The sequence below is a fragment of the Lates calcarifer genome, linkage group LG13 (assembly GCF_001640805.2).
Source record: "Lates calcarifer isolate ASB-BC8 linkage group LG13, TLL_Latcal_v3, whole genome shotgun sequence".
In the NCBI taxonomy this organism is placed as follows: Eukaryota; Metazoa; Chordata; class Actinopteri; family Centropomidae; genus Lates; species Lates calcarifer.
The window spans coordinates 13,855,520-13,883,391 of record NC_066845.1 but is presented as its reverse complement, the minus strand read 5'-3'; the positions used below and the strand labels follow the sequence as shown (position 1 = coordinate 13,883,391).

Genomic DNA, 27,872 nt, shown 5'->3' with positions numbered 1-27,872 from the left:
AAATGTTTTAAGGGACACTAATGGCTTAACTGCTGCTCTATATTTTTAAATGACCACCAAGAATTGGATTGTGACTGCCTACACACACAGGACAAAAACAAGTGCTTGTTTCCCCTATCAAGAAAACCAGTTATTGGCAGCCAAACCATAAGCTTTCAATTTATGTATATTAATAGGATTATTTGACTAATTTGAGTTTACTCCAGTTTTTACACTCAGATATCATGATTGACCGTTCAGCTATTCAATTCTTTTACTAAATACCCCCATGTAAGCAGCAGTCATTTGTGTTCCTGCCACCCCCCTTTGCTTTTAATGTCTTTTCTCTCATTTCTTTTCTACTCTGTCAGGGTGGAAAATATGGCAATGCGTCTAGAGGAAGTCAATGAGAGGGAACACTTCATGAAGGCATCACTGCAGACTGTTGATATTCGTCTGGCACAAATGGAGGAGCTGATTGGACGAATTGCTGTAGCGCTGGAGCGTGTGACGGGGGTTGAACGTGGTGAGGTCAACAAAGTACGTTCCAGGACTTCATCTGACTGCACAGACTCTGCATACATACTCCGCCAGGGTGAGTGTCCTGAAGCAGCATATATCCTCCGTCAAAGCAGCTTTAACAGCACTGAGGGGAATGCCTACCGTCTACAGGAGGCGCTGGAGGGAACAGCTGAGGGCTCCATGTCCCCTCCCTCCCCTACTGGCATGGCCACACGGACAAGGAGCCACTCGTTTTATGTTGGAGGTGGTCGTGGTGGTGGTGAACGTTCAAGTGGAGCTGAAAGAGCTGAGAGCTTCTTCAAAGAGCGCTCACTCAGCCTCCACCGAGCCAACAGCTCACAATCTGTGTCCTCAGCTGCCGCCACCAAGGAGTCTAAGCCCCTCCCCCTGGCGACGCTGTCGGTCTCCCAGCAGCACCGTCCATCATCATGCATCGATATCTATGTCTCAGCCTCTGAGGAGGTGGGGCCTGCGGAGGTCTTCCTGGATCCTCTCCGTGTGGTCCCTCCGCTCCAGAGAGACTCCTCGTTGCAGTCAGATATCATAGAGACGGTGCTGCCGGGAGGCCGGGACTTCAGCAGCGCTGCCACCAGCGGTTTGGGCGACAGGCACTCGGAAGGCGGTGCAGGCAGCAGCGGCACAGCCGGAGCCATGTTTGACGACAGTGCAGCTGCTGATTTATCGTTGTGTTCGGCCCACCTCTTACCAGACCCCACCTTACCTCCTTGGGATATAGAACCATCCCCACCTCCCTCAGCAGGGCTGCTCGAACGTTCTAAGAGCAGTCGCTACCTCTCTACTGCAGGGACATCATTCCTGGATGAGCCTCCTCTGGTCAAGTCCCACAGCCTCATGTTCACGCCAAGAGGCTGCTATGGTGGACTGGGGGCAGGAGTCCAGGTAAAGGCTGCAGAGTACACCAGCATCACTGACTGCATCGATACACGCTGTGTCTCAGCCCCATACACTCCTGCAGAACGCTCACACTCCCCTGGAGGATCCACCTCATTCCCCTTTGATAAGCCGTCAGACATTGGTTCCTCTCACCCAGAAAGAGAGGCAGAGCTTAGTCACACAGAGTCTGACCCAGAGGACCCTGAGGACCTGATTCCAGCCCCTGATACCCCTCGTCTAGGGGGCCTTGGTGGGCCCAGTGGGGCCCCTCTCTGCTCCCCCTTCTCCAGGTTGGAGCGAGCAAACAGCTGCTCCTCAGATGACTCCCATCCTTCCCTCACGCTGGCCCCTCCGCACCGGAAGAGCCTGTCGGTGAGTGAGAGGATGGAGAGGGGACCGGGTCTGGGGGCAGACAGGGGGCCTGGGCCAGGGGGCCGGGGTCTGGCAGGAACCAGAAACCCCTTCCTCAGGAGCAAATCCGGAGCACGGCCTGAGACAGCCAAGACTGACACCCTCTCCATGAGGAAGCTGGCCACTCCGTCAGCTTTCCGCAGCTTTGATAGACAAAACTACACGTGACAAGGACACTGGTCAGCACACTCACATACTGACAGGACCAGGGAGGAAAAAATGAAAGGGCCAAGGTGAAAGCAGGGTGAAGTTGCCCTTAGATGCTAATCTGGACCAGATCTAGTTTTTTCACTCATGTTTTAGGTTAGAAAAGGTGATAAAAGTTTATTCATAGTACGTGCTGGAGGGCAACTTTACCCTGGATCGTGAGTGAGGATGAAAAGGGATGGGAGATGAAGGGGTCCTACTGTACACCAGTCAAATACAAAGAGCTATGAATCTAGACTAGTTTTTACCTCCTCTTGTAGCTAAGTAACTCTCAATGGGGTGTTATGGCAATGGAAGGTGTATTTGTACTGTCTTCCACCCACCACCTTTACGTCAAGTAGACATCTGTCACTGTGTTACATCACATATCAGTCACATTAGTCAGAGAAAGTATACTGTACTCCTAGCTGCATTGTATGGTAGAAACCTGTCAAGTCTGAGAGACAAAGAGAAAGAGGAGAAAGAAAGATAAAACAACCACCTCATTTTGTCATTTTGTCTTAGCGTAGAGTCACTACTGTCACAAAACTCTCACCTTAAATACATTTTCCTCTCTTCATATAATCCTAACTCCACCCTGTAAGACCCCAGCACAAGCAAACAGAAAGATGGAATCAGTGAAGTGTTTGGAACCCCTTGTGGTTGCATTGGAACCGGTGGCTCTAACATGGCAACAACTTACCTCTGGATACACAAATATACCTTTCGAATAATCAATTACCAATCAATATTTATCTCTTTTTTTCAAAGGAACATCAAATTTGTCTTTTGTTCACAAGTTGTAGCGTAATTTATCTACAAAGCTGTTTTTATGTCTTTTGTCCAATCAGCTAGAAAAAGAAAGCAGTGTTTGAACATACTCCAGACAAAAGGTCATTACTCTGTCTCCAGTCATGGCTGTCCAGTGTCAGCATATGTGTCTGAAGTGGAACTGGAAAAGTGAAATCTGTGATTAATTAGCCACGGGATAAGAGTGAAAAGCTAAAAGCTGTCAGGAAAAACTGAGAAAGAAAAAGTGTCACGAAAACTAAGCTCCGCAGGCGACAATATCTAGTGTCTTTACAGCTCATGTTGGGAGTAGTGATTCAAGGGCGCAAGTTTATATCAGGAAAGTGAATGAGGGCAGTCAGTGCTTTGAAGGCCAATGCATTAGAAAGGAAATGAGATAGAAGAGTTTTGTGAAGTGCATGTCTGCATTCACATGGATATTTACATGTCCACACACACACACACGGTCAGTGAAATCCTACATATCACTTGGAAATAAACGTAACTTCAGACCTGATTCTAGAAAGCTTTAACAAGAGCAATTGCAAAAAATGAGGACAAGAGGGCGCTGTGAGCCTATTTCAGACGCAGTGCTTGCTGGGCCAACCTGATGTGAACCTTCTTTGCCTGCACCTGACACCAAAAATCCTTCCATTCAACCAACCGTAGCTTTCTTGTAGCCCAGCCCTCCTCCTTCAGGTTTTGGCAGTGGCATTATGTTGCAATGGTTTTACATCCACCTACACCTAATGGATCCGTCCTTCATCTATTCCATAACTGTCATTCATTTGCCTTTATTTGCCTTTTTAATTTTTGTTATTGCATTCAAAGCCAGCCACTGCAAAAGCAGACATTAAAAGAAAGCAGTTGCCCCATGACTAAGCCCATTATAAATCATATAGAGGTCATTAAGAGGTCCTAAAGAAAGAGCTCATTTATGAATTTATTTTAAACAAAAAAAAAAGCTTGAGAATAAGCTGTCAAGTATATGCATTCTAGCTGATAAATAAGAAAGGTGTGCATTTTAAGTGACATGGAGGGTGAAAAATGGGACTATTATTATTAAAAGATGAAAGCCAGATCAGTGTTTTGAAAATTTCTCATTTTTTTAATTCTAGTAGAAGAAGTCTGGAGGGGAGGAAGATGTCCTTCTCTGATAGCTTTGTAACGATAAGATAGGTGAAATTAATCTAATTCTTACTGATTTTTTTATGTTTATGTTTTATATATCCTCGCTATAACAATTCATTTTAATCATGTTGCATTTATTTTGAGATTGATTCTATTTATTGACATTTTTCTTGCTCATTGATAAGTACAGTAAATGCCTGTTTGAATTACAAAATTAATATTTATATCTTCTCAGTGATATTTTTGTCAAATTTTAAGTATTTTCTAATTAAACTTTTAAATTTAATAAAAGATGACCATCTACATGCACTAAATGCTGATGTATTATATTATTTATTAAATATAGAACTGTCTGATATACTGTACATTTCAAACATATTTAAAGTATTTAAAGTAGTTTTTATTGTATGTTTTATCAAGCAGCTTATGAGAATTTTCTAATGTAAAGTTGACACGGCAATACACAGTTGCCAGTATACCAAACTTAGGGTGCCTTCTGGGCATTGGTGGAGTATGTGGGAACTGAGGTGATTCAAAAGTCTGTGAAATTTCTCATGTGTTTTTTTTCTCTAATCACAAAGCCCAAATATCAGTGATTATTTTCAACACGTGGCTTTTGCATACTCTTATAGACCTTTGTTGTTCTCTTAAAACACATCTGATGTACAGAGTAAGGGGAACTGTTGTTATTAGTAGACTGTATCATTGCTTGTATGGACATTTATTTGAATCCACCCAAACACATAAAAAGATATGACTGAGAATAATAGTTTCATAGCTGAAGGGAGCTATCTATTTGCACATGAAACTGAGACATTAGGATGAATATATAGCATCACCATAAGGTTGGTGCTGTTGCAGTAGTTTTGTTTTCTTGTTTGAATTGAATACTTTAACTTATCTCTGTGTCACAACCCAGTCTGCTGGATGATCGAAACTGTTCACATGCCCACTAAACCTGACCCAAACCTTAAAGGGGTGCTCCACTAGTTTAGTGCAGTTCTTTCATAAAACTGAGGGACTTACCTAAAACAGATTTTTAAAAAGACTGGTCAAAATAAAAGCAGCAGAGGCTGAGATACCCTAACTTTTTGCCTCAAGCTTCAAAAATACTGGATTCTACAATTCCCATAATGCAGCTCAGTAGCATCCTTTGATAAGACCTTCCCTGATTGTTAAATGTGCTCATCTTTCAAAATTCCTAATCCCACAATGACACAGGTCGTCTGTGAAATACAAAAGACATCATACAACTGTGATCAATGGCTGTAAAATCAGTGGAATGCCCCTTTAACCGGTAATTACAACACCAACATAGATTACATGGGGGGCACATGGTCAGTATAGATCATGTAGGTTGGGCAGATCGGGGGGTAACACATTTAAATACCTATAAGATGACAAATAGGATGTTGTAGCTGGTCAATATTTACAAAGGAACTTATCTGCAATTTCTACAACAAATACGTAGGTTACAGTATGTTTTAGAGAGGAAAGGTTGACCCCAAGTCAGTGCTCAGGGACAACAATACCCCAGTGATGCAAGGTAGTGAGTATATAGAAAGAAAGATGGAAAGAAAAAGAAAGACATGAGTTTGTCTTTAGCAGAAGGCCTCAAGTATAAACACTGTGCTTTATGAGTCTAACCAGGAATCTTCGGGATCAGAGAGAATCTATACATTTTGTAATTTATGTTTTCAGAAATGGCAATAGTAAATGAATGAATGTCTTTGTACTTGATTGACTTGTTCACCCATAGAAGTTTGACTTCCCAACAGTACAAACGATAAGGAGGGATTTTTTATTTTAGAAGTTTATGGAGGATGTGTTTTGATAGGGAGTGCTTTGATCACGCATATTTGACCCTCCTGTACTGAACCAAACCAAACTTTGCCAAACCAAATGGAAACGATCTGAGTCGTGCTCTACTGACCTGTTGTCTATACGGCTGTGGCAAACAGGGTTAACCAAGCAAAGTTCGAACGGCTCAACTCAGTTGTGCACAGCTAAGTATGACTGTGTGCGACTGAGAGTCCAGGCCCTCCCATTTGACCTATTATGATAGGAAATCAAAATATTATTTTCTAATTTCTTTATCCTTTCAGTAAAGAATGTGAGATGTACGTACATACATGTCTATGGCACTTCTAAACTCCTGTGTACATGATTCTTCAATGGTTTTGTGATATGTTGACATGGCTGTTGTGGACGGTGTTGTTGACAAGAGGGTGTGCATATGTGTGAATGTGCGTGTACATGAACTGCGTGTGCATCCAGACATGTAGGTGACACTAATAACAGGGAGGCATGCCAACACAACACAACCCAACGGAATCTCAATGTACAGTATTTTTTAAATATTTTCCTATACTGTATCTTACAGTTTTGTGGAATCATGAGCATATGATGATAATCAACAGATCTGCTTCCCTCCTATATAACGACCTGTGACTCGTAAAATCAAAGAGAGTTTCACGCACATGTTTTTTCTGCAATAACTGCTGATGTTGTGCTTCTACAACTGAAAGGGACTCACACACACACACACACACACCCCTTGCTGGTCACACTTTATTTAATGTCCTTTAAATGCATGCAGTTCTTCCACTCAGAGTGTACAGAGACGACCTGTAAAGATGACTGAGAGACAGATAGAGAAAGATTATAACATGAAATCAAAGTAGTGAGTATTTGGATGCAAATACAAATCTGTATTCTTCAATGTGAATAGGATCATGTCTGGCATGCATTGTTAAATAAACAATTAAATAGATTGGTACTCTGTGTCTTGCCTGTTTTTACTTTACTTTATCCTTAACCAGTGACAAAAAGACTTATCAGAAATGTGAAGTCAGAGGTGTGTTTAGCACAACCATGTCTGTTTTAATGGGTTACAATAATCAGAAAAGACAAAGTTGTTTCAGACATATAAGCTTACAAAGAGGAAGAGGCAGAGAGATGTTGCTTTAACTGATTATTAGATCAATGATCTAAAACCTGTAGGGCCAAACATCAGGAACATCTGCATTTCTCTAACTCCCTTTATGATTGGGGTGGGGGGTGGGGGGGTTGTTAACCTCATAGCTGCAGAACTCATAAAACAACAAAGGCTCACAGTGTGTAAACCATCAAGCAATGAGCCACATCACACAAGCTGTTCTGCAGTTACGGCAGGACAACAGACTCCCACTGCCTCATATTGCCTTCCCCCACTGGCTCGTGGTGAGACGAGTGGAACAGGTGCTGCTCAGTGGACTGTCATTTTTAAAACTTGTCCCACCACCACGAGGCAGAAACACAGTCTTGAATTGATCCCATAGGCCAAAAACTCTTTATGTGATTTCTTCAAAACAACTGCCACTTTTTGTCCTTTTGAAATTCATTGTTTGTTCATGTCACATTTTACAACACATATCTCTCTTTCAGATTATTTACTTCTCATCCTGGGCTCTGGCTGCCTGAGTGGCTTCTAAAGACTGTAAAACACCTGGTAAACACCTGTGTGTCAGTTTCTTAAATTAACAAAACAGTGCACTGTTGCATTTATATAGGTGTTGCTTTGCAAACACTTTACTTCATCCTGCGTTATGTACACAATACCATTGACACCTGCACTACCTGTATTACAGTACATTCATTAGCCCTGTTTCCTCTGTAAACCAGTGATCCGTTTTTGTTAATACTGTGCCAAGGAGATGTTGATCCACCTTTGAGGTCATTTTTGACACCATAGTTCATAATGCCATTTTAACTGATTGCATGTTATTGTAATGTACAAAGATAACAAAATCTTTGGCTCTGTATTCCTTAATGCAATCTGCACCACTACACATGGATACAAAAATCACCTTGGGAGTTGAATCCTCCTTTCTGACACAAAGTATGAAATTCATTTTTTCAGAGTAGCATAAAATGGAAATACTCAAGTAGCCTTCAAATACAAGCTTTAAGTAAATGCAGGTATGTACTTTTCATCACTTCATGCATGTTGCCAATGATTTATTTCTAAGTGATTAACGTATTCCTTTTTCTCTTTAATGACTTTGCACCAGGCACAGGGTCATTAACTCTTTCCAGGCTTCTCACCCTGTTGTATCTGTTGTGTCGCCATTGAGCAGCAGCGCTGCCTCCTGTTCTTCTCCGCATGAATAAACGGACTGCGCTGACAGGAGAGGCCTCTGACTAGACCAGGACTTCCAGTCTGTCCGCTTGTGTGTATAAGGGTGTTCATATAAGGGAGCGGGGTCAGCAGTGGTGCGTCAGCTCCTACTGCGCGCGTGGAAGGGAACATTCTGTACCGAGATTACGCACGTGCCTCCTCCTCCTCTCTGTTACAACATACGCACGCGCCCGCTCACACACACACACACACACACACACAAAACAACAAAAAAAACGTCTTCTCTGATACAATCATCATATCGTGTCAACACAATAACACGATCCAGACAGATGCGCAGCGCACTCCTGAACTCTTGCACTTAAGTGAGAAAGGAAGTGTTGAGCAGCAACAGCAGCAGCCGCGGAAGCACTTCCTCTTCAGAGAAATGTTTACAGCTCTGCTGAAGGAGGAGCAGGAGGCGGCTGCAGGCTATACGCGTCCGGGCAAGACCCTAGTTTGAACTAGATTTGGAGTTTCTGCCACTAAATCGAGTAAAGTGGAGGCAGAGTTCCAGCGCCGGACGATCCGGGAAGAGGGCGAAAAGTCCCTGCAGTGTTTGGGCTTACACAGCATCTGTGGTGCTCAGATAGAGACTTATTACTCCTGTAGTCTTCATGAACCCTCCTTCCTGTACATTTTGTTTGTCAAAACGTGTGACCAGCGGATGCATAAATTAAGGGATCACGATATATCTGCTATTAGGCAGTGACTCACTGCTGCAGTGCAGACAGGATTTAGCCTCAAGTGAAGAGGGTATTTTGCAGTTGCTCTGGAGAGGAGTGGCACCTTTCTCTACCTGCTGTGAGAGGTTGTCACATTGTTCTATTCTCACAGTTTTAAATGAATCGTGGGCACATCAACATACACAGTGATGTATCTGAGAAAAGCAAAGTTGGATAGGAGTTTACTTTGTGCTACAAACACGCAGGAAAACACTTCTGTGTATGAGTGTGTCTGTCTGAGTCACTGTATTCTCATGTAAACAGCCCCAGGGAAGAGCGTGTATCCAAATGATGTCTACACAGTTCAGGAAAAGGCAGCATTGCTCAATCCCACCACCCCCAAAGATGAGTAGGATTTTCAAGGAACTTTATCCATGAATGAACCACCCACTGCCCCCCCCCCCCCTCCTTTTTTTTTTTTTTTTTGGCTGAGGGTCTTGTTACACTTTCAGGACTAGCTGCATTACGACTCTCTCACAGGGTACATATATATAGGCTCACCAATGTGCATACATGGTCCGTCAGACACAGGATTAGCAGGTCCATTTAACACTTATAATAAGTCTGCAGTTACTGGGAGGGAGCATTTTTCATATTAGGTTATAAGTTATAATGAGAACACACTTGTTCCTCATAACCATGTTGAATGGACAGTGTGGTTCTGGCTTTATACCTTTGCGGCAGCTCACTGTCTGCATCAAGTGAGGCTCCTCTGATGCTGAGTAAACACATTACAGGGCACATTATAGAGGCGAGATATAGCCATCATACTGCTGATCCTGACGCCAGGAGAGCATAGCAGACACTCAGACTGGAGGTGTTGAGGCACAGAGGAGAGAGAACTGCAGCCTTGTTGAAAGAATATTTATAATTGGGTAAGTTGGAATACTGGCTTGGCAGGATTGGTAAATGTGTCATGTTGGGGTGGCTCATACATCACAAAATACAAAAAATATGAGTAACTGCAAAACTCCCTGTACCCATCTACCTGTCTCCTCCACTCAAACTGTGTGAAAGTCATGAAGATATCTCAAATTTACAAGAAAGAGAAAAGACACCAGCTGTCATATGCTGACAACATAAACTGACCTTATGCACAGTGTGAGTTTGCATGGGCTCTGAAGAGTTCAAGTGTAGTTTTGAGGACAGCTGAGGACTGCGCTAATTTGGGATCAGACCATGGTTGTGAATCTGGGACACAAAATGAGACCTGTCCTCAGCTAACACATTATGGGCCATGATGGCCAGGGTTGGTTTACAATTAGGAAAACAAAACACATACCTCTCTCTTCATGACACAGATGTGTGTGTCATCACGTAAATAGTGATATGCAGGGTGAACTCTGGTTGGATGTCGCTGCAGCTCTTATGTCCTGTGTTCTATCACTAGCCACTGTTTCTTTTTTCAAACTCGAAGGTGTGATCAACTCTGATGTCCAAACTATGAGGATGTGTTGAATGGAAATAACAATTAAGTCCATATCAACCAATGGACCATAGAAAAACGTATATAGTTGCTGCATAAAGTAAAATAAGCATATGCAGAAAGGCTGGTGCTGAGTGTGCGACCTGCACGTGTATCTGCTCTTGAGCAATCCTGAAGTCTATTGTTGTTTTTTCTTTAGTTCTCGCACAAAATCAACGTTCATTCCATGCAAATCAGCGCGATCCCGCTTTACTTGGATAAATACTAAATGTACATCAACTGATACATTCCCCCGTAAGCTTCTTATACAAACATGACACTAAAAACCTAGCAAGAACATACACTTTGGATGCCTCAACAACAAACGATTCTCTCCAGCAACAGCGTGGGATTGGGGGCGTGCTATGATGCAGTTATGTACTCAACCCGCCGTTATGATGCATTCGAGTGCCTCTTTAAAGCACGTCGAAAACATGTCTTGTTCATGAGAGGAAATAAATAAATCAAAATGAGCCTGATATATATATATATATATCAAGCAACTATATACTATATACACCATCTTGTTACAATACAATGTTCTGCTAAAGAACCATGGGTCCTTCATTCATCTGGATGTTACTTTGACACCTACCACCCACCTAAACATTGTTTTAGACCAAGCACACACCCACAAAGGTAACAGCACTCCCCAATGTCAGGGGCCTCCCCCAGCAGGATAATATTCCCACCACAAAACTGCTCAGAAATGTCTCAAGGAACATGACAAAGAGTCCAATGTGTTGACCTGGCCTCCAAACTCCCCAGATCCCAATCTGACCCAGCATCAGGACCCAAAGAATCTGCTGCCAATGGCCCGGTGCCAGAGATCTTCAGAGATCCCATGTCCAAGCCCCAACAGGTCAGTGCAGTTTTAAATAGGTCCCCCAGTATAAGGGGGACCTCATACTTGTGTACCTATGCAATATTAGGCAGGTCCCACAGGTTTTGAATCAGATTATGATATGGGGAGTTTGGAGCCCAGGTCAACAACTTTGGCTCTTTGTCATGTTCCTCAAGACATTTCTGATTAGTTTTTGTGGTGTGGTGGGAACATTATTCTGCTGGGGGAGGCCCCTGACACTGGGGAGCATTGTTGCCATTGGAGGGGGTGTGTGCTTGGTTTGTGACAATATTTCAGTGGGTGGTACATGACAAAGTAACGTCCAAATTAATGTCAGGACCAAAGGTTCCTCAACAGAACATTGTATTATAATGAGATGATCGATGTTATTCACTGCATCCACCAGGGTCATAATGTTATGGCTTATGTATATATATATATATATGTATATATACATATACACATTTATACATATATAGCAAATAAATTTAGACTCATTGTTTGTGATGATGCATTTTGTTTGCATTAGTTTGCAAATACAGCACTAAAATTGGGTATAGTTTCAATTGTGATTAAAAACACACAACTCAACTCTTGAAATTAAGCAATAAAATAATAAAAAATGTGTTCATACTTTGGAAAAAACTATTCCCATTTCTAGACATTTCAGCTGAAATTTCAAAATCTTTTTTTAAGTTAAGATATATTTCCCAGTCACCTTAAGTACCTGAAGGCAGCATCAGTGGTTCAGCCCCTTTTCTCCCTCCTGATTGGTCAATTGTCTGATCAGTCACTCCTGTGAATAGACGATTCCAAAAATCGAGTCACGTTTCCCGTGAGCCAATCACAGCCCCATTTTATTATGACACCGTGGGATTCCGCGAAATTGTTTCTTGGAGTTGGGAGAAGTGCAGGTCGCAGTAAAATAGGACAAGTTGACGCATGTGTGGAAGCGCACATTAAGGCGGAATAAACGCAGGGACAATGGCTCAGTCGGTTAATGCTGTGTTTTATCGAGCGGTCAGTTAGGAAAGAAAGCGGTGTAGAAGGAGAAGGAAAGAGGGAACGCCGGGAGACGATTCAAACTGCTCTCTTTCCTCAGGGGGTGTTTATTTGTCCGCCCTGCAACCCCAACAAGAAAACGCAGCCTTTGCGGAATAGTCACATTGAAGACGACACGTGTGGATGGTTAACCACATGTTTCCTTGGAGGACTGCGGTCTGATCACTTTATTGTGTCCGTTTCGTCGGAGTGTTTTTAGATATAGCCCATAGGTACTCCCGATACATTGTTTCTTTTCTCCATCCGGATCTGCTACAGTGATGTCGGAGGTTGATGTCTCCGCAGACTGTGTCCCCTGCCGACCACCGGGGCGGACAGAGGACATGTTGAAAGAGAACCAGGAGAACAGGACTTTGCTGATGGTGGCAATGATTTTATTGGACTTGAACAAATGCAACACTAACGCTATCAGCACCGGAGCCGGCATATGCCTCGGGAGCAGCGACACCGACACACAGGAGAAGGTGGAACGGGGGAGTTGCCGGCTGAACGCCGGGGATAGCCGGGGCTCGGTGGCACCCAAACAGTCCCGGAGCAAGAAAGCTTCGGCGGCGGCGGCGGGGGCTGCAGCAGCGGCCAGGAGACATGAGTCCCCCGAGAAGAGACACTGCTGCCCCTTTACCGGCTGTGGGAAGATGTACGGCAAGTCGTCCCACCTTAAAGCCCACTTAAGGGTGCATACCGGTAAGTGGAAGCTCTTCTGCTGGGTAGGCTAGTTGGGAGACACGCCTACGAAACTCACGGGCTCGGTTCTGTTGACAACAGCGAAACCGCTCTGCGTCATTTCTGCCATTATTTTTAATTTCATACGCACGTTGACGTCACTGTTAAAACTCTATTTGCCATTTCTCGGACGTCAAATGTGTTGGAAACGATGAGAGACGTAACAAAAACGGTCAAAAAATACTGTGAGACATTTATAAAGTTAGCTAGCTAATGATCAGCTAGATAATGATGTAATCATAAAGTCGCGATTTGATACTTAAAATATGACATTTAATGTTACAGACCAAGCCCACATCCCGTGTTGTGTGTGTGTATGTAATGTGACATGAGGGGTGTTAAGTGAGAGACCACATGTTCTTGCAAATGAATAACAGATTATGGGAAAGGTTGTCCCATGAATTTGCCCCTGCAGGGGGTGTGACTGATCGGCCCGTAGCGGGCCAGGGGGTGGCTGAGAGGGGAGGGGGTATTTCAATGCGCTGTTGACGCGCACTCTGACTGCGAGCCGGGAACACCGCGTGCTTCCGCCCATGTTTTTGATGCGTGGCACATTGTTCATTTGTGATATGTCATCCTGAACCACCATGACACATGATGTTACCTTAATAACGCCTCAAACGATTGTTTTTAACCTCGCGTTATCATATAGGTGTCTGTTTCTGTGCTAACGTATGTCGTATATTGTAATAACAGCGAGTGACAGTAAAGTAAACATCGACATATTGGCTTATGATTCACATACAGGTCACTGCGACACTGTTGTCCCCACATGTTCTTGTCCTGAAGTAACCCACCCTGCACCACTATTTCCTCATACGTCATCCCCCTCCACTACCCTCACGTCGGGTTGTAAACAAGAGCGGACATGTGGTTCAATGGAGCACGTGGAGGAGGTAGGGGTGGGGGTGGGGTTAGCCATATTTTTTCCCCTTTTATTTTTTTACATTCACGAGGCTCTTATCATGACTATTTCTAAATCAATATGTTCTGTCGTTGTTCCTAGAAAACACTGTTTATACAGGCTTCCCAAAATTTAGATTTGCTGCAGACAAAAAAAGAAGAAAAAGGAAAATAACAATCTTATTGTGCAGCTTGTGCTCCTCCTCTTATTTTCACTTGGTTCTGTTGTATCTGTTGTTTGTATTTATAGCTATCTCTCCATAGTTGAAAGGCTAAGAATTTAAATGACAATTTTGAGTGAAAAAGTTCATTAGGATTAATTTAGAGTGAAGGCTATATTTGCTTAGTTGTGCAGTGGTGGTGTTTGGGGTCTTCTATAGCACCTCAGAAAACCATATTTAACACTGTTTTATCATATTGATACTTTTAAACTGATGACATCATTCAGACATAAAAAATTGCTGAATTATTTCTGTTTGAGCTCTTAGAGATCCAGTCTAAATGAATTTTACAATGGATTTTCATGTGCTCTGTATCTGTGATGGGTGTTGACTGTACCTTTTACACAGTATTATCCCTCCCTGATCCCACATAAGTATATCTGTATATCTTTTACTTGCGTTTTATAACAGTTTGCTCAGCAGAAAACGTCTAACAGGTTGCTAACTGACCCCAGACATAAGTAAAACCACAATAGGATAACATACAGTTAATTTCTTTGTCTGTATGTGACATTTTGGAAAACAAAATGGATATATTTGTTCATAGGTAGCACATGCAACTCATTAAACATTAAATATTACCCAGATGCTGTAAAGGGAAAGGTTACCATTTGAAAGTTTTTTTCCATATTGGGTTTTAATAAGATTAGAAGAAAAGACTTTTTACACATACAGCAGTTGGGTCTGTGGGTCCCCAAATGGGAAGGAGGAGGAGAAGTCACTATCAAAGTCACCTTAAACACAGGGGTTAAGGTTGGAGGTTTTGTTATATGCAGTCAAAGTATATTAATACAAAACATGTGTATGTGTTCCCTCAGGTGAGCGCCCCTTCGAGTGTACCTGGCCAGACTGCGGCAAGAAGTTCTCCCGATCAGACGAGCTGACGCGTCACTATCGCACGCACACGGGTGAGAAGCGCTTCAACTGCCCAATGTGTGACAAGTGCTTCATGAGGAGCGACCACCTGACTAAACACGCCCGCCGGCACGCAGGCTTCCATCCCAGCATGCTCCAGGGCTCCAGTGCGGCTAAGAGACGCCGCTGCTCCGTGTCCGTGTCCTCTGATTCTGGAGACCAAAGCCCCACAGGGGTGTGAGACACACCCACATACTGTACATATATACATAAAGGTACATGTAGTAGATACAGAGGCATACACAAACATGGACACACCCATGTGAGGTGTATGCACCTACATCCAAATCCCTCCAGACAATTCAGCCAGCCAAGCCACTATTCAGAGAAATTTCTGCTATGCATGTAACACTGTGCAACAGCAAACAGAAACATTTTGAACTTGACTGTAATCAAACTAGAGCTTCCCCTTCTTATTCCTTGTGGTGACTGGTATTTATCAAGGATTATTCAGGATCTGTCAGACAGGTCTAGTTGTTTTGTCATTTATAATTATTTTAATTTTGTTATGTGACTTTTTTTCTGGAAGAATTTGCCATCCAAGTGGCATTCATGTACATATGTAGTTTTCATAAACACTACATGCAGGAGAAAAAGAATAAAAGCATTCAGCAGAATCCTATGACTGAGATATAAGTTTTGGGAATAGTCCTTTAGCGAATGTTATTATTGCACACATAAACACATACTTGTACAGTTATTTTTCAGTCCAGAACAAGGCAAATGTACAGTATAGCAGTATTGTCATGTAAATAGATTAAACAGAGTACCTTTCAGATGGATGATATACTCAGTATCCTGTAGTTAAGTGTTATTAGAGAGTAATAAGACAAAGCTATAATATAGAGAATAATAGAGCTTGGGTATTTAATTTCATATATTTGGCTATGGACTTAGTAAATCAGGTATACTGTGAGCTTGTAGGTATAGACAGTGTGTTTCCTGTGTTGAAACATAAATGTTGTCACATAATGATAAATTTGCAAATAACTGCACCAAAATACTTTTTGTAAGTACTTTGGCAAAACCATTATATATACATAATAATAAACAAACCTCATGGGCAAATAGATTTAAACTTTAATGTCAGGCTTGAGTTGTGTCAGTAGTGCAACAAAACATAACAGGGTAAAACCTTTAAAAGGTCAAGTAGTAACTTTACTTTTTCACTTCTCTGTGTTAAAACCACAATGATTGATGTTTAGTAAAAGTGTGCAAACTGTAAACAAGAATGTCTGTGCCTTTTTAAGGGTTTTGTAGCAGAGAGGAATTTCTACATTTTCAACCTTTGGAAATACTACCTGAATGAACATTGTCAGATTATTTAATGTTGATATTCAATACTCAGAATATCAATGACTGTCTCTTATATAAACCAACAGTGCCAGTTGCTGTACATTGACACTAACTTTTGTTTACTCTGTACCTGGACTGCGTTTTATCAGGGAATAATGTGATGCGTGGTCATGTCAACTAATATTACACCCCCTGGTGGTGACATGGAAGCACAACATTTCTCGCAACAGAAAGTCATAAAAACCTTTTTTTAATTTTTTGTCCATCATTATCATTTTAAGGCACACTCTCCTGATTAGTTTTATTTGTGAATCAATTAATTCCATCATGTAGCATGTTTATATGTATTTGTTTGGTACATGTATGTATTTTTTATTTGTCTGGTAATCTTTTATAATATTACTAATGGGATGAGAGGTCTTATTCATCCACTACAGGAGCCAGAAACACAGTTGATGTCATTAGTTTTCTTTTTTATACTTACACATAATGCATTGAAAACGTCCAGATAGTGTTAAGTTAGGTGTAGTAAATAACAAACCATATACATTTGTAAAATGATATGCTGTTTTTCCTTTCTGGCATTATGACAACTGTGATTAGATGTTGGTGCCTTTCAGGTCGGAGCCCTTACTTCTGATGCTACTGTACTGTAATCAGGGACTGTCAATACAGACCCCATGTTATCGCAATATACACAACTGTGTAATAATTACTGCTCAAAAGTTTTAACATTAAAATTATTTTCACTTTCTTAACGTGTGCTCATTTCTTATTTCCTACACCACACACCTGTACCGTACACTATTATCATAAATAATCTTATTTAATGAAATAATTGATACAATAGTGTAAACATGGTGTAACAAAAACAGTAAGGTAGAACAGGGAGTGCTCCATTAGCTTTGTGTTTATTTGTTTTCATACACCGCACATAACAATAACATTGTTAAATACTGTAATGGAAGTGTTTACAATACAAGAAAATCATTTTAGAAAAGGAAAACCAAAGAAAAACAATTATCACCTGTGTGTAAATGTAAAAAAAAGCATAACTTCATAGACAGCAAAAGCTCCTCAAATAATCTAAATTATTATGATGGGAATAAATACACATCTTTTAAACTTCTCTGTACTTAAGGCATACTCTAATTGCAAATAATCAACTGATTTAAGGGAGAAAGAGGGTCATCATTGAAGGATATTAGTGCTCAAAGTCAATGATCCTTGATGTTGCAATTAAAAAACAACTTCCAACCTGTAAGTCTAAAGAGGCAGAAAAATGCCATCACACTCCTTATTTTGGCATTGTATGTCTGTATGCATGCATATGCATATGTGTTTGTATGTGAGAGAGAGCAAGAGGAGGAGAGGAGAGGGTAAATTTTTCTGTCTAAACCTGTGTGCTCCCTCAATGACCTGTGGGGTGAAGACAGAAATGTGGAGGATGGAGTGTCCAGTCATCGTCAGTCTCTGTGATACTGAGAAAAGATACAGGGGGGAGAGGAGAGTCACACAGTAGACCGCGCTGGGAAAAAAATCTATCTAACGCCCCCAGCTCTAGTGCCTTTGGCCTTGATAACGTGGGAGTCATGTGAGCGTCACGTGCTAGAGGGTTGGTGCAACGATATGTAATCTTCCCTTTTGACACAGTTCATTTCAGATAAGACACTGTCACTGCTAGGCAGGAAAGACTACACAGGTATGGGCGTGAAAAATAAAAAAACTAATTGTGCAAATTCAAAACAATACAAATCAAGCTAGTGCCATGACAGTAGCATATGATTGCACAATAGAACTGGGGCAAAAATCAAATGTGCAACAAGCTACTTGCTTATTATTTTCAATTCAATTATTCAGTCTGGTGCTCTTCATGCAGTTTGTTCCTCAGCCATTTGTGTTTATACATTCATCCCTAAACTCTGTAATGAAACATCTCAAGCCAGTAGGGCAAGGAAAGTGTTGAGGGTGGTGTAAATGAGTGCAATGACCTGGCCTGTGCTACATAACAACCCCGTACAGTACAGTGAATACAGTACCAAATATCCTCTATTTGGGGTACCAAGACTGCAGTCCACACTTCTCAAATATCTCCACATCAACACGTACAATCATACTGATCCCTCTGGTTTAAAAAAAGTAAGCATTTAAATAAAAACTTTTAAAAAACAAACTAGAAAAATGCAAAAATGCAACCCAGAATTCTGGTAAGCAGCGCTGTTGAGTCAGCAGTTATGATAATGTTTCTTATTCTTCATGGAAATTGAAATCACTTTACAGCATCAATTGACCCTTTGTTTTCTGTCTACCAACATCAGTGTGTTACGTTACGTCATGTTCACCAGGAGAAGGGCTCTCGAACACAAGTGCACGTCCTACCATAGGAGGAAACCACCACTTTTAATCATATTTTAAATACATATTCAATATTTTCACATATGTTCACATATGCTCCTTCTCCTAGATTTTAAACCAGTGTTTCTACATGTTAATTTGATTATTTGTCATTGTCATTATCATAGCAGTTACCTGTCATTACAATATTCTACCAGTGCTTCACTGTCACCGCTCTGGCAGCGAAGTAAACTCACAGCGGATGAAGATCGGGGGTTATGTTGTGTTGAATGGGGGCTGGGGGGCAGAAGGTCAGAGGGGCGGGGTTACTGTATTTGACAGGTGGTAGAGGAGGTTGCCTGGCAACACATGCAGGTAGGGTTGACTGATTTGGGTGGGATCAGATCCAGGTCCTCGTCGTCTGGGATCTCATCTAGGCGGTAACCATCTTTCAGCAGCTGGATGTTCAGATCCTGATTGATTTGCTGGAGAAGGGAGAGAGGACAGAAAAAGAGTTTAGTGGATTACAGCAATGTCTCCCAACCCCTGGGCTGGGCTTAAGAGCACTGTTCCTGAGCCATAAGGAAAATGTATGATTCTGCAATAAAATCCGCACTCTAATCATATAACCTTATATACTGTTTCACTTCCTGTTACTCCCACAACTGATTACAGTAAAATAGCCCATCGGTAAGTGAGGAAGTCAGTCCAATATTATCCACATGATTTGCACGTGGTATTTTGGGTTTGGCCATCCAACCTGAACCTGACAAGTCTGCACATTTTGTCTTGGCCTGTGTTGGGTTCAGGCTTGGTTATTAAGAAATTTGTCTCTACATCTGTGCCCATTTGTATCACGTATTCCAAGTATATGATGCCCAGTGGGAAGTGTCAAAAAGTCAGTGCCTGCTATAGCTAATGTGCTACTGAGAAGATTCATATCACTCTCAGCCAGGGAGAAACAGCTAGCTTGTTTCTGTCCAGTGGTAAATTAGAATTATCACCTTGTAGTTGTATGCCTCCCCCAGCCGTGTTTTGTGCAGTCACAGTAACCTTGACCTTTGACCAAATTCTTATCAGTTCGTCCTTGAGACCAAGTGAGTGTTTGTGCCAAATTTGAAAGGATTCCTTCAAGGCATTCCTGAGATATCACATTCACAAGAATGGAACAGACAAATATAAGGACATACAGACGTATGGATGGACAGAAAACATAATGCTGCTGGCCATGGCTGTCACCAGCATGGAGGCATGAAAACATCCACCCACCAACATGTCTAAAATTCACTAATTAACATCTTGTATGTTTAACTCGTACAAAAACTGAACTGTATAAACAACACTTTGTTGTGTTATGGGAGGTTATGGGCCAGACTACGGTTTGGCTGGTGCCAGTAACCTCCTGGAGTCTCGAATAATAATAATTCCCTAAAATGCTGAATTATTTCTTTAAGAGTTTCTTTGGCGAAGGTATGGCAGAAAAAAATATATTTTGAAAGTTTTACTATCATATAAGGTGCAACCTTTATGTTTATTCAGGTCATGATAGATCCCCCACCACATCAGCTGGACAACAACTTCAACAATGGCTCATGAAGCAAATTGCATCTTTGGATCTTATGGGTTGGTGGACAGTAAAATAGCGATGGACTTACAAGGACAGGTAGGCATATAAAAGCAGAGGAAAAAAAAACAAGCATGCTAACTGTAATTAGATGCGTCATTTCTAATTAGATCTTCTGGCTTTAAAAGGCCTAAGTTACAAAGCTCTACATGAAACAAAGAAATCCACCTGCTGAACTATATGACTTGCCACTGTTTCATTACAACACATCAGTCTTTTGACTTAATCAGATTTAGACAATGTACAACATACAAATATGAAGACTGTCTAAAAGTTACAGTGGTAACCATGGCAAAGTGAGTTACGGCACTTTCACAGATGGCTGTAAGGATCATCACTTGGAACTTTGTCATGAACGTGATGACTACTCTGTCCTAGTGTGATTTATTTAGCAAAACAATTCATTTGTTTGCATGCAAATCAGAAGCAATGTCTTCATTTAAAATCCCAACATATACCTATTTAGGATGAACTATATAGTGTAATGTACTGCATAAGTGCAAAGCACAACAACTAAGCATTTGCTGTTGTTAACTTTTACTAAGAAAGAGGAGAGAATGACTTAAGTGGGTTACATTTTGTGCATATTAGGTAATTATTTCTAACAACATGGTGGTATTAAGATCTGAACACTTGTGGGCTTTTAAATATAACCTGCAATATATCCTCAAGCCTGGACTTGTCAGTGACAGAAAACTGATGTAGAGGTTGGGAATGAGAATTTCTCTGTGGAACAAATATGATCATGTGTCTGTGATTTGCACTTATTTTGGCAGCAGTGTTGAAAACAGGATTTGCTGTAGCAGACACCCCGAGATGACATTTCATTTGTCTCCTTCTTTGTGTGTTGTATATATATTTGTGTGCAGGTGCGTCTGCAGCGTAATCACGAGCTCGCAGGGAGAACACACGCCTACAGAATTAACATGGATGAGCAGGATGGATAAAAATGGGCTTGCTTCAAGACTGGTTTATAAAAATCCTGACTCTTGGCCTCTTTACAGTCGTGGGAAATGGAGGGAGGAAGATGGGGGTGGGTGGGGTGGGTTTGAATGAGAGTGTAAATGTGAGGTAAAGAAGCAGATGGCACAGATATCTCAGCCCAACTCACCTCAGCAGAGGAGTATCCTGACGATGAGTATCTAGACATGTCAAAATCATCATCACTGAAAAAGAAAAACACAAGTTAGCATATTATTTTTTGTGTTTATGTTCTTTAGAAAACAATAAGTATATTAATATGTGTGTTTGTGTGGGTGTTCACCTGTCTGTGTCTAGGGCCACCAAGGGTTTTTCATCTGGGCTCTGGTCTAAAGAGGAATAGCCTTTATTGGGCACTACCAACCTGTAGGGAGGGAACAAAGAGAGATAGGGGACAGAGGAGAAATGTTCAGAGGAGCAGAAACAGGGTTTAACAGGAGGAGGTGAAGGAGGGAATATAGATTCACAAACACAAAGAGGTAAAAGAAAAGGAAAGGCGAGCCTGGAGACACAATGTCACAACTGAACTGAGTAACAACAGAAGCGTGAAAGAGGTCTAATTCCTCGGGCATCTTACAAACCCTGAATCAATAAAACATTTTTTCTTTGGGGCCCTATTGACGGAGAAAAGTCATGGCCATGAGAATAAAATCCATCTATTCAAGCCCATTAAAACATGGTTTTTTATACACACAAAAACATAAAAAAATCTAAATAAATTTAGCCTGTGTGCGGTCGGCTATCAGTAGAAAACCAAATAATTTATCTGAATGACTTGAATTTACTGCAAAAAGGAAATCAATTTTAATAACCTCTCCAAAATACACCATAAATCAACAGAAAGTGGAAATCTCTATCTCATTTTCTCCACTAACAGAAGACCACTGCGTGCACTTCTTACCGTGTTCTGGCCATGACGTTGTTCTTCTTGGGCTGCTGGTTGACCGGACTGCCTACGGTGTTGCCGTTCTTCAATGAGCCCTTCCTAGCAAGCTCTCTCTGTTTCTCTGCACAGGATACACAGATGCAGGAACACACACATCAGCTCAGCTTGAAATGACACACGGACTGAAAGTGATGGAGTAAGGCTGGACTAATGTCTCTGTCGTCTACTGAAATGTTTCAATTTTGCCTCTGATAAGATTCCTAAAGAAATCAGGGAAGGTTTATAATTTGTTGACGTGAAGAATGACATTTCTGAGAGACAGACAATATAATGTAAGACAAGCCTATTTCTCAAAACATTCTGCTGCATGTCATTTTGTCACACTTCAAATTAAACACACACTCATCAGGATGTGTGATGATCAGGGAATGGAACTGAGTTCATCTCTACATGAAGTCAATTTTCACTTTGAGAGAACCATGACATCCTCTCTTTCTGAGCATAACCTCAGAGCAGATCAGTTTCTGTTTTTGCAGAACAGTGGGCAGTGTTTGAGGTGATTAAAATCCTAAAAGCACGAGACAATAGATTCGGAAACAACAGAATCCTAATGTGATATCAAACGCTCTTGCCTCCCTTTTCTCATTTGTTTGAGTCTCATCAGTGATCAGATCACAAATGACCAAAGTAATGCTGTTAGTCTAGTCTGAGCCAGTGCTGAACTAAAATATAATGCATTAGAGACTGCTGTGAAGAGCACGACTAGCACTAGAAAATGTTGTTTTTCATTTATACTGCGCCTCCAGTTAATGGCATTTACAGTTTTAACCCAGGAAAGAGTTTTAAAAGGCCATCAAATGTACTTTTCTATCTCAAGGTCACAAAGGCAAAGTGACTGGTATAACAAGCATGCATAATTAAAGGTATACACTCAGACTGGTGTTTAAAGGCAGGAAATTCTATGACAGTGTTTACATGTCATAAAAAGACTATTAACAAGCAGTAAGATTAAACAGAATAATATAAAGTAAGTGCAGTAATCTTTATAGTCTCACCTCAAACATGCAGGATGGATGAAGAATGAAAAGAAACTTGACAGTGGCTGACTATACATGTGATCCTTTTTCAAAAAGACCCTTTTTAGGCATTTCTGTCACTGAATAGTTTACTTGATTTGAATATTCTTGGTTCTTAAAGGCTTTGGCTAAGAAAGAATTCCAGCAGGAGTAAAAAAAATAAATAATAATAATAATAATAAAGAAGTGCTGCTGCTAACCACTGGACTCTGTCCAAGGTGCTGAAATGAGACTCGAAGCGCTGTGTGTTCTTAAACACAAAAGACTTGGTTTTCTCAAACATAAAAACAGGCCAGAGTGGTTTATATTTTTCACCATGGGTATCCATAACCCAATGAATACAATGAAATAGAACTGAAACCATTAGTCTTTTAATTGATAGGCTGATTAAAAGGTAATCGACAACAACTTTGATAATTTAGCCACTTATCGTGCAAACGTGCCAAACCATTGCTTTAGTATCAGTGTAAATTGAATACTCGTTGCTGCGTGGGACTGTTACTGAGAGGCAAAAATGCAATATAATGGCATCACGTTAGTAACACCTTACTCTGGGAACTTGTGATTGCTGTTTCTCACTACTTAAAATAATTAGTGAATCAATTTTAAAAATTATAAAACACACAGATAAACTGATAATGAACATAATTTTATAATGTCATCATTTTGGAGCATAACAGGGATTATTAAACCACAACATATCACCACATTCTTGGTTTGCCTTGTGATAGGAAGCTTGTCTGAAAACTGATTCCCCCAGTATCTCTGTCTTGTCTGGAGATTACATAACACTAGTTTACTCTTTCCAGGACTTTAAATTTACAGCTGATTACAGGTTATGCTGATTCCCACAGGCAGACACTTGGCCTACAAACACTGTCGGCTCTTAACTCACCTATTTTCATTTGCAGGGGTGAGGGCTTGTAGTTGATAGTGACGGGTTCCCCCTCTCTGGTGTCTGAGTCCGCCTCTGAGGCTGTGGACGAGGCTGGGTCCTGGAGACAAATGAGGAGACGGCATGGACAGAAAGATGAGCAGAAATGTGCATTACTGAGCGATCGATGAATAATTAATGTCTTTTTGTAATGCATAATAGACCCTTGTATGCCCAGACCATGTGAATAAACAGTTCATAAATAGATAAAACGTGTGAGGAGCAGTCCCTCTCTCTATCTAATGAATGCCAGTGTATGAAACATTATGCGGATGGCTTAAAATGTTAAGACCTGCATACAAATACTTCAGACAATTGGAGAAATTAAACCTAAAAAAAGGGTTTGTCAGTGTTACTTCCATCTGATAAGGCTGAGAATGAAACAGTGAATCATAAGAGCTCTTACACTTTCTCATTTAAACAGATTTTAAGTAAATGTAAAACTTTGAACTTGATGTGTTCAGGTTGCTCTGGGATCTTTAAGTCCCTGGATCCCAGTTTAGAAAAAAATGTACATCCTCTGTCCACAGGGCAAAGTTAAGGAGAGAAAAGACCTCAACGATCAGTGGCCACACAAGGCACGGGGATGAAGGGAGGTGTGGGGACGCCTTAAGACAGTAGGTCAGACTGCTCTGGGTCTCGTCTGGTTCTCTAGCGGCCCCGGCCGTGGGCAGCAGAGGCCGACATGCAGGCTGCAGTAACCCAGGGCCCCGCTACAGGCCACGGAGCGCATTGCCTGATCATTTACACGGATTTTTAAAATAAAGACTATGGTTCAGTAGCATAGACAAACGTATATTCGAGATTAAAAGCCGCTCATTAACCGCGGTAAAGCCACACAAGTGACGTCGAAGCCGGAGCAACTTGCTGCATGGATGCTGAGGATGTAGCAGCAGTGTTGGGGATGGGATGCTTGTTTTCGCCAGACACGACGGATGCTGTTCACTACGCAGCAGACCGGACGCTGCCTACATTACACAGAGGAACAAAAACGCAACCTTATGGATAAATATTTTCTCCTCTTATTCGTTCCACCGTTATTTTAACGTTTTACTATCTGCTGGTAGTCGAAAAACTTACTGAAAATGCTCTATCGGTACATCAGCCAATATTACGCATGGCAGGTGATGTATACGTTGGGAATCCCAAAGCATAACATTATGAATGACAGACCTCTTACACTAAGCATCGTGGAGTAGTAATGTTATTTTACATGAGAAAACAAGACCAAAACATTGATCGATCATCTCCAGCAGATAACAGCCAACAGATCTGACTTACCAGCGGCTGCATCTCAGCCTGCATCTCCGCCTCCTGCACGGCACTCGGCACTTGAAATCTATCTATTTCTTCCATCATTTTGGCAAAGCTCCTCTTTCCTCCCCTCTCCTAGAAACTAAAAAAATGGTAACTGGTCGTTCCGACGAGTTATCGCCGAGATTGCGAGTGGTCTCAGATTTGTAACAATCTCTGTAGTTCTCTGGTGGTGAGCTTCATCCCAGCAGGCAGTATGTCGACGGTGGTGTGACTAGTTGGGTGACGGTGACTCCACCACCCACTTCCGGGTGGGGTATCCCAAGCTAGGGTTCGAGGACCCAGAAAGGGCCTTTTGAAAAAGACAAGGTGGTCCCCAGCAAAGTGAGTTGTGTCAGTATAATTCAGGTTGAAGAAGATAGGATGTGAGGGTATATAATAATAATAATAATAATAATGTTTATCTAATTTAAGTGAATAAATGAAGCCAGAGGATCAGAGGATTAACCATTAGTATTATCTATTGTTACATCCTCTTTAATAGCAGTATCTATTCTGGTCTTGGCAGGAAATTCAGTTTTTAATGTTTAAACTCTTGCAGACGAGTGAATATTCAAAACAGTCTCTTGTTACAAAAGTACTAGAAAAAACCAGAACACATCACTCTGAAAGTCAATTAACAATAGTCTCCATTGTGGAATTTTAATTAAAACTGAATAAATTACTCAGTCAAATGAAAGAGTTGGCACCAATTAATTACCAGAAATTCTCAATTGGGAATCAATTTGCTTATATGACTTTAATCAACTTAAATTCAAGAAATCATGGTGTCACTCAGCATCCTGTTTGTGATGGGTAAGCATATTTACACTTTTTGCCTCTTAATAATTCAACTCAACAACAATATTGTGCTTTTTAATCCACTAACTTTATCTGGTGTTATAGAAACCTACCTACTACCTTAAAATGCTGTCTGCATATTAATTTACAGCAGTATTCAAATAATATATATAGAACCCTGAAATTGATGGGTACTATGGGTACTTCTACTTTTTAGGTAGAAGCAATAGTTGCAATAGTTCTACAGTTTTTTGAATGCAGGACTTGTGGAATAAAAAGTACAATAGTTGTCTAACACAGTATTTTAACATTATGGTATTTATACTTTTACTTATCAGAGTCTCCATCTTCTTCCATTACAGGCTATGAACAAGCTACAAGACTCTTGCTTGTATTAAAAAAAAAAAAAAAAAAAAAAAAACCTATAAACGACCAGTGCCTCATTTTTGTCCTGACTCGAATTCAGGACAAAAATGAGGGAGACCACACAAACAATCAAGATTTACACTTAAATCAAATTTATTTAATTAATGACAAGTCAAAAGCAAAATTTACTTTAACTAATGTAAGTCAGTAAAGTCAGCAATGTAGTGTGTTTGAATGAGTGGAAAGAATGTGTGGGTGTGAGCATAAAACTAAAGATAAGTCTAACAAAAGTCCAAGACAAACCCCCCAGCCCAAAGGGCCTGCCTGATGGTAGGAGACAGAGCTAACAGCTCCAGTCTTCTTTTATAGCAATCAGGACCTGAGTGAACTCAGGTGCTACTCCCAGTCACCTGACCCAACAGCACCACCTCCTGAAGAGGAAGGGGAAAGAACACCAAACAAAGAAACCAAACAGGGAGGAAGGGGTCATGGGGTCATCACAGTATGAATGTTTAAAACAACATTTTAGGCCTTATAACTGATACCTTTAAATCATCAAAGTTTGGTAGAAAATCTTTAGAAATTACACAATGACAAAAACAAACACCTTACAATACACAGTAATACAATACAAATTAACTATTAAGTAGATTTAGATGAATTACCTTTACATGTCATTCTGAGGACTGCTGATTGTACATTGTAACAGATGTTAAAACGTGGTGTAACCAGCTATGAAGATGGAGTCCAGCTGGGGTCCAACACTCCACAGCAACAGAGGTGGGTGGACAGAATGAGTTCAGCACCACTTTCCCAAGGCCTGGTTGCACTCAGACAACTCACATTTCATCCCCAGAGCAGGAAACTCTAGAGATGGTCAGCCACTGAACTTGTTCACCTCTGAGGGTGTGGGGGAGATCCAGGGAATTGCACCTAAGGGAGCCCAGTTGACTATAGCTCATTCAATATTTTGTTTCTAAGGTCTATTTACAAGTTCAAATATCTAGCTAATGGATGCATCATTGTCTTGGATACATTGTGGCTGATTTATTAGTCTACAAACAACGTGTCATCTAATGAACAATCTAATCAACAATCAGGATTATTAAGTGAGATTCTGAAGACTTTGACTTTTAATAGAGAGTATTCTTACACTGTAGTGTTATCTTGTTACCTGAATATTTCATCCACTACTGAACTACAGCAACCTCAATCTGAAAATTGATCACAGAGTTTCTTCAGCACCTCTCTGAGGTGCTGAATCAACTCCAGTCCCTGCCCAGTCCCTGCCTGTACCTGTGGGTTTCCACCTCCTGGAACAGTTATTCTCTATATTATAGTTCTGTAAATTA

At 41.1% G+C, this 27,872-nt stretch overlaps 3 protein-coding genes across 7 annotated transcripts in view; 2 read left to right on the top strand and 1 right to left on the bottom strand.

Moving 5' to 3' along the window:
• trpm3 (transient receptor potential cation channel, subfamily M, member 3) overlaps positions 1–8,679 on the top strand; it is a 131,154-nt gene extending 122,475 nt beyond the window's left edge. For all 5 annotated transcript variants that reach the window (XM_051075129.1, XM_051075128.1, XM_018669131.2 and 2 more), the window contains exon 25: positions 351–8,679. In XM_051075129.1, coding sequence (XP_050931086.1) covers positions 351–1,974 — 1,624 coding nt within the window. In that variant the 3' untranslated portion in view covers positions 1,975–8,679. The remainder of the gene's footprint in view (positions 1–350) is intronic.
• Positions 8,680–11,985: 3,306 nt separating this feature from the next.
• On the top strand, positions 11,986–16,979 carry klf9 (Kruppel-like factor 9). The gene is made up of 2 exons (XM_018669569.2): positions 11,986–12,851; positions 14,833–16,979. Exons 1-2 carry the CDS (start codon positions 12,428–12,430, stop codon positions 15,108–15,110), a joined length of 702 nt encoding a protein of 233 aa, XP_018525085.1. The 5' UTR covers positions 11,986–12,427; the 3' UTR covers positions 15,111–16,979.
• A 138-nt stretch (positions 16,980–17,117) lies between these two features.
• fam219ab (family with sequence similarity 219 member Ab) lies at positions 17,118–25,581 on the bottom strand. Its single transcript, XM_018669734.1, has 6 exons — positions 25,342–25,581; positions 24,022–24,121; positions 22,066–22,171; positions 21,448–21,528; positions 21,295–21,349; positions 17,118–19,044 (listed from the first exon to the last, which is right to left on the bottom strand). The coding sequence occupies exons 1-6, from the start codon at positions 25,417–25,419 to the stop codon at positions 18,886–18,888; spliced, it is 579 nt and encodes a 192-aa protein (XP_018525250.1). The 5' UTR covers positions 25,420–25,581; the 3' UTR covers positions 17,118–18,885.
• Between the last annotated feature and the right edge of the window lie 2,291 nt (positions 25,582–27,872).

Excerpts from the sequence above, each read along its gene's own strand:
- fam219ab (XM_018669734.1), bottom strand. The coding sequence starts at position 25,419 with ATGATGGAAGAAATAGATAGATTTCAAGTGCCGAGTGCCGTGCAGGAG. Across the intron at positions 24,122-25,341 it reads AGGCTGAGATGCAGCCGCTG|GACCCAGCCTCGTCCACAGC; the intron begins GTAAGTCAGATC and ends ATTTGTCTCCAG. Across the intron at positions 21,350-21,447 it reads GTGGCCCTAGACACAGACAG|TGATGATGATTTTGACATGT; the intron begins GTGAACACCCAC and ends TTTCTTTTTCAG.
- klf9 (XM_018669569.2), top strand. The coding sequence starts at position 12,428 with ATGTCGGAGGTTGATGTCTCCGCAGACTGTGTCCCCTGCCGACCACCG. Across the intron at positions 12,852-14,832 it reads CCACTTAAGGGTGCATACCG|GTGAGCGCCCCTTCGAGTGT; the intron begins GTAAGTGGAAGC and ends GTGTTCCCTCAG.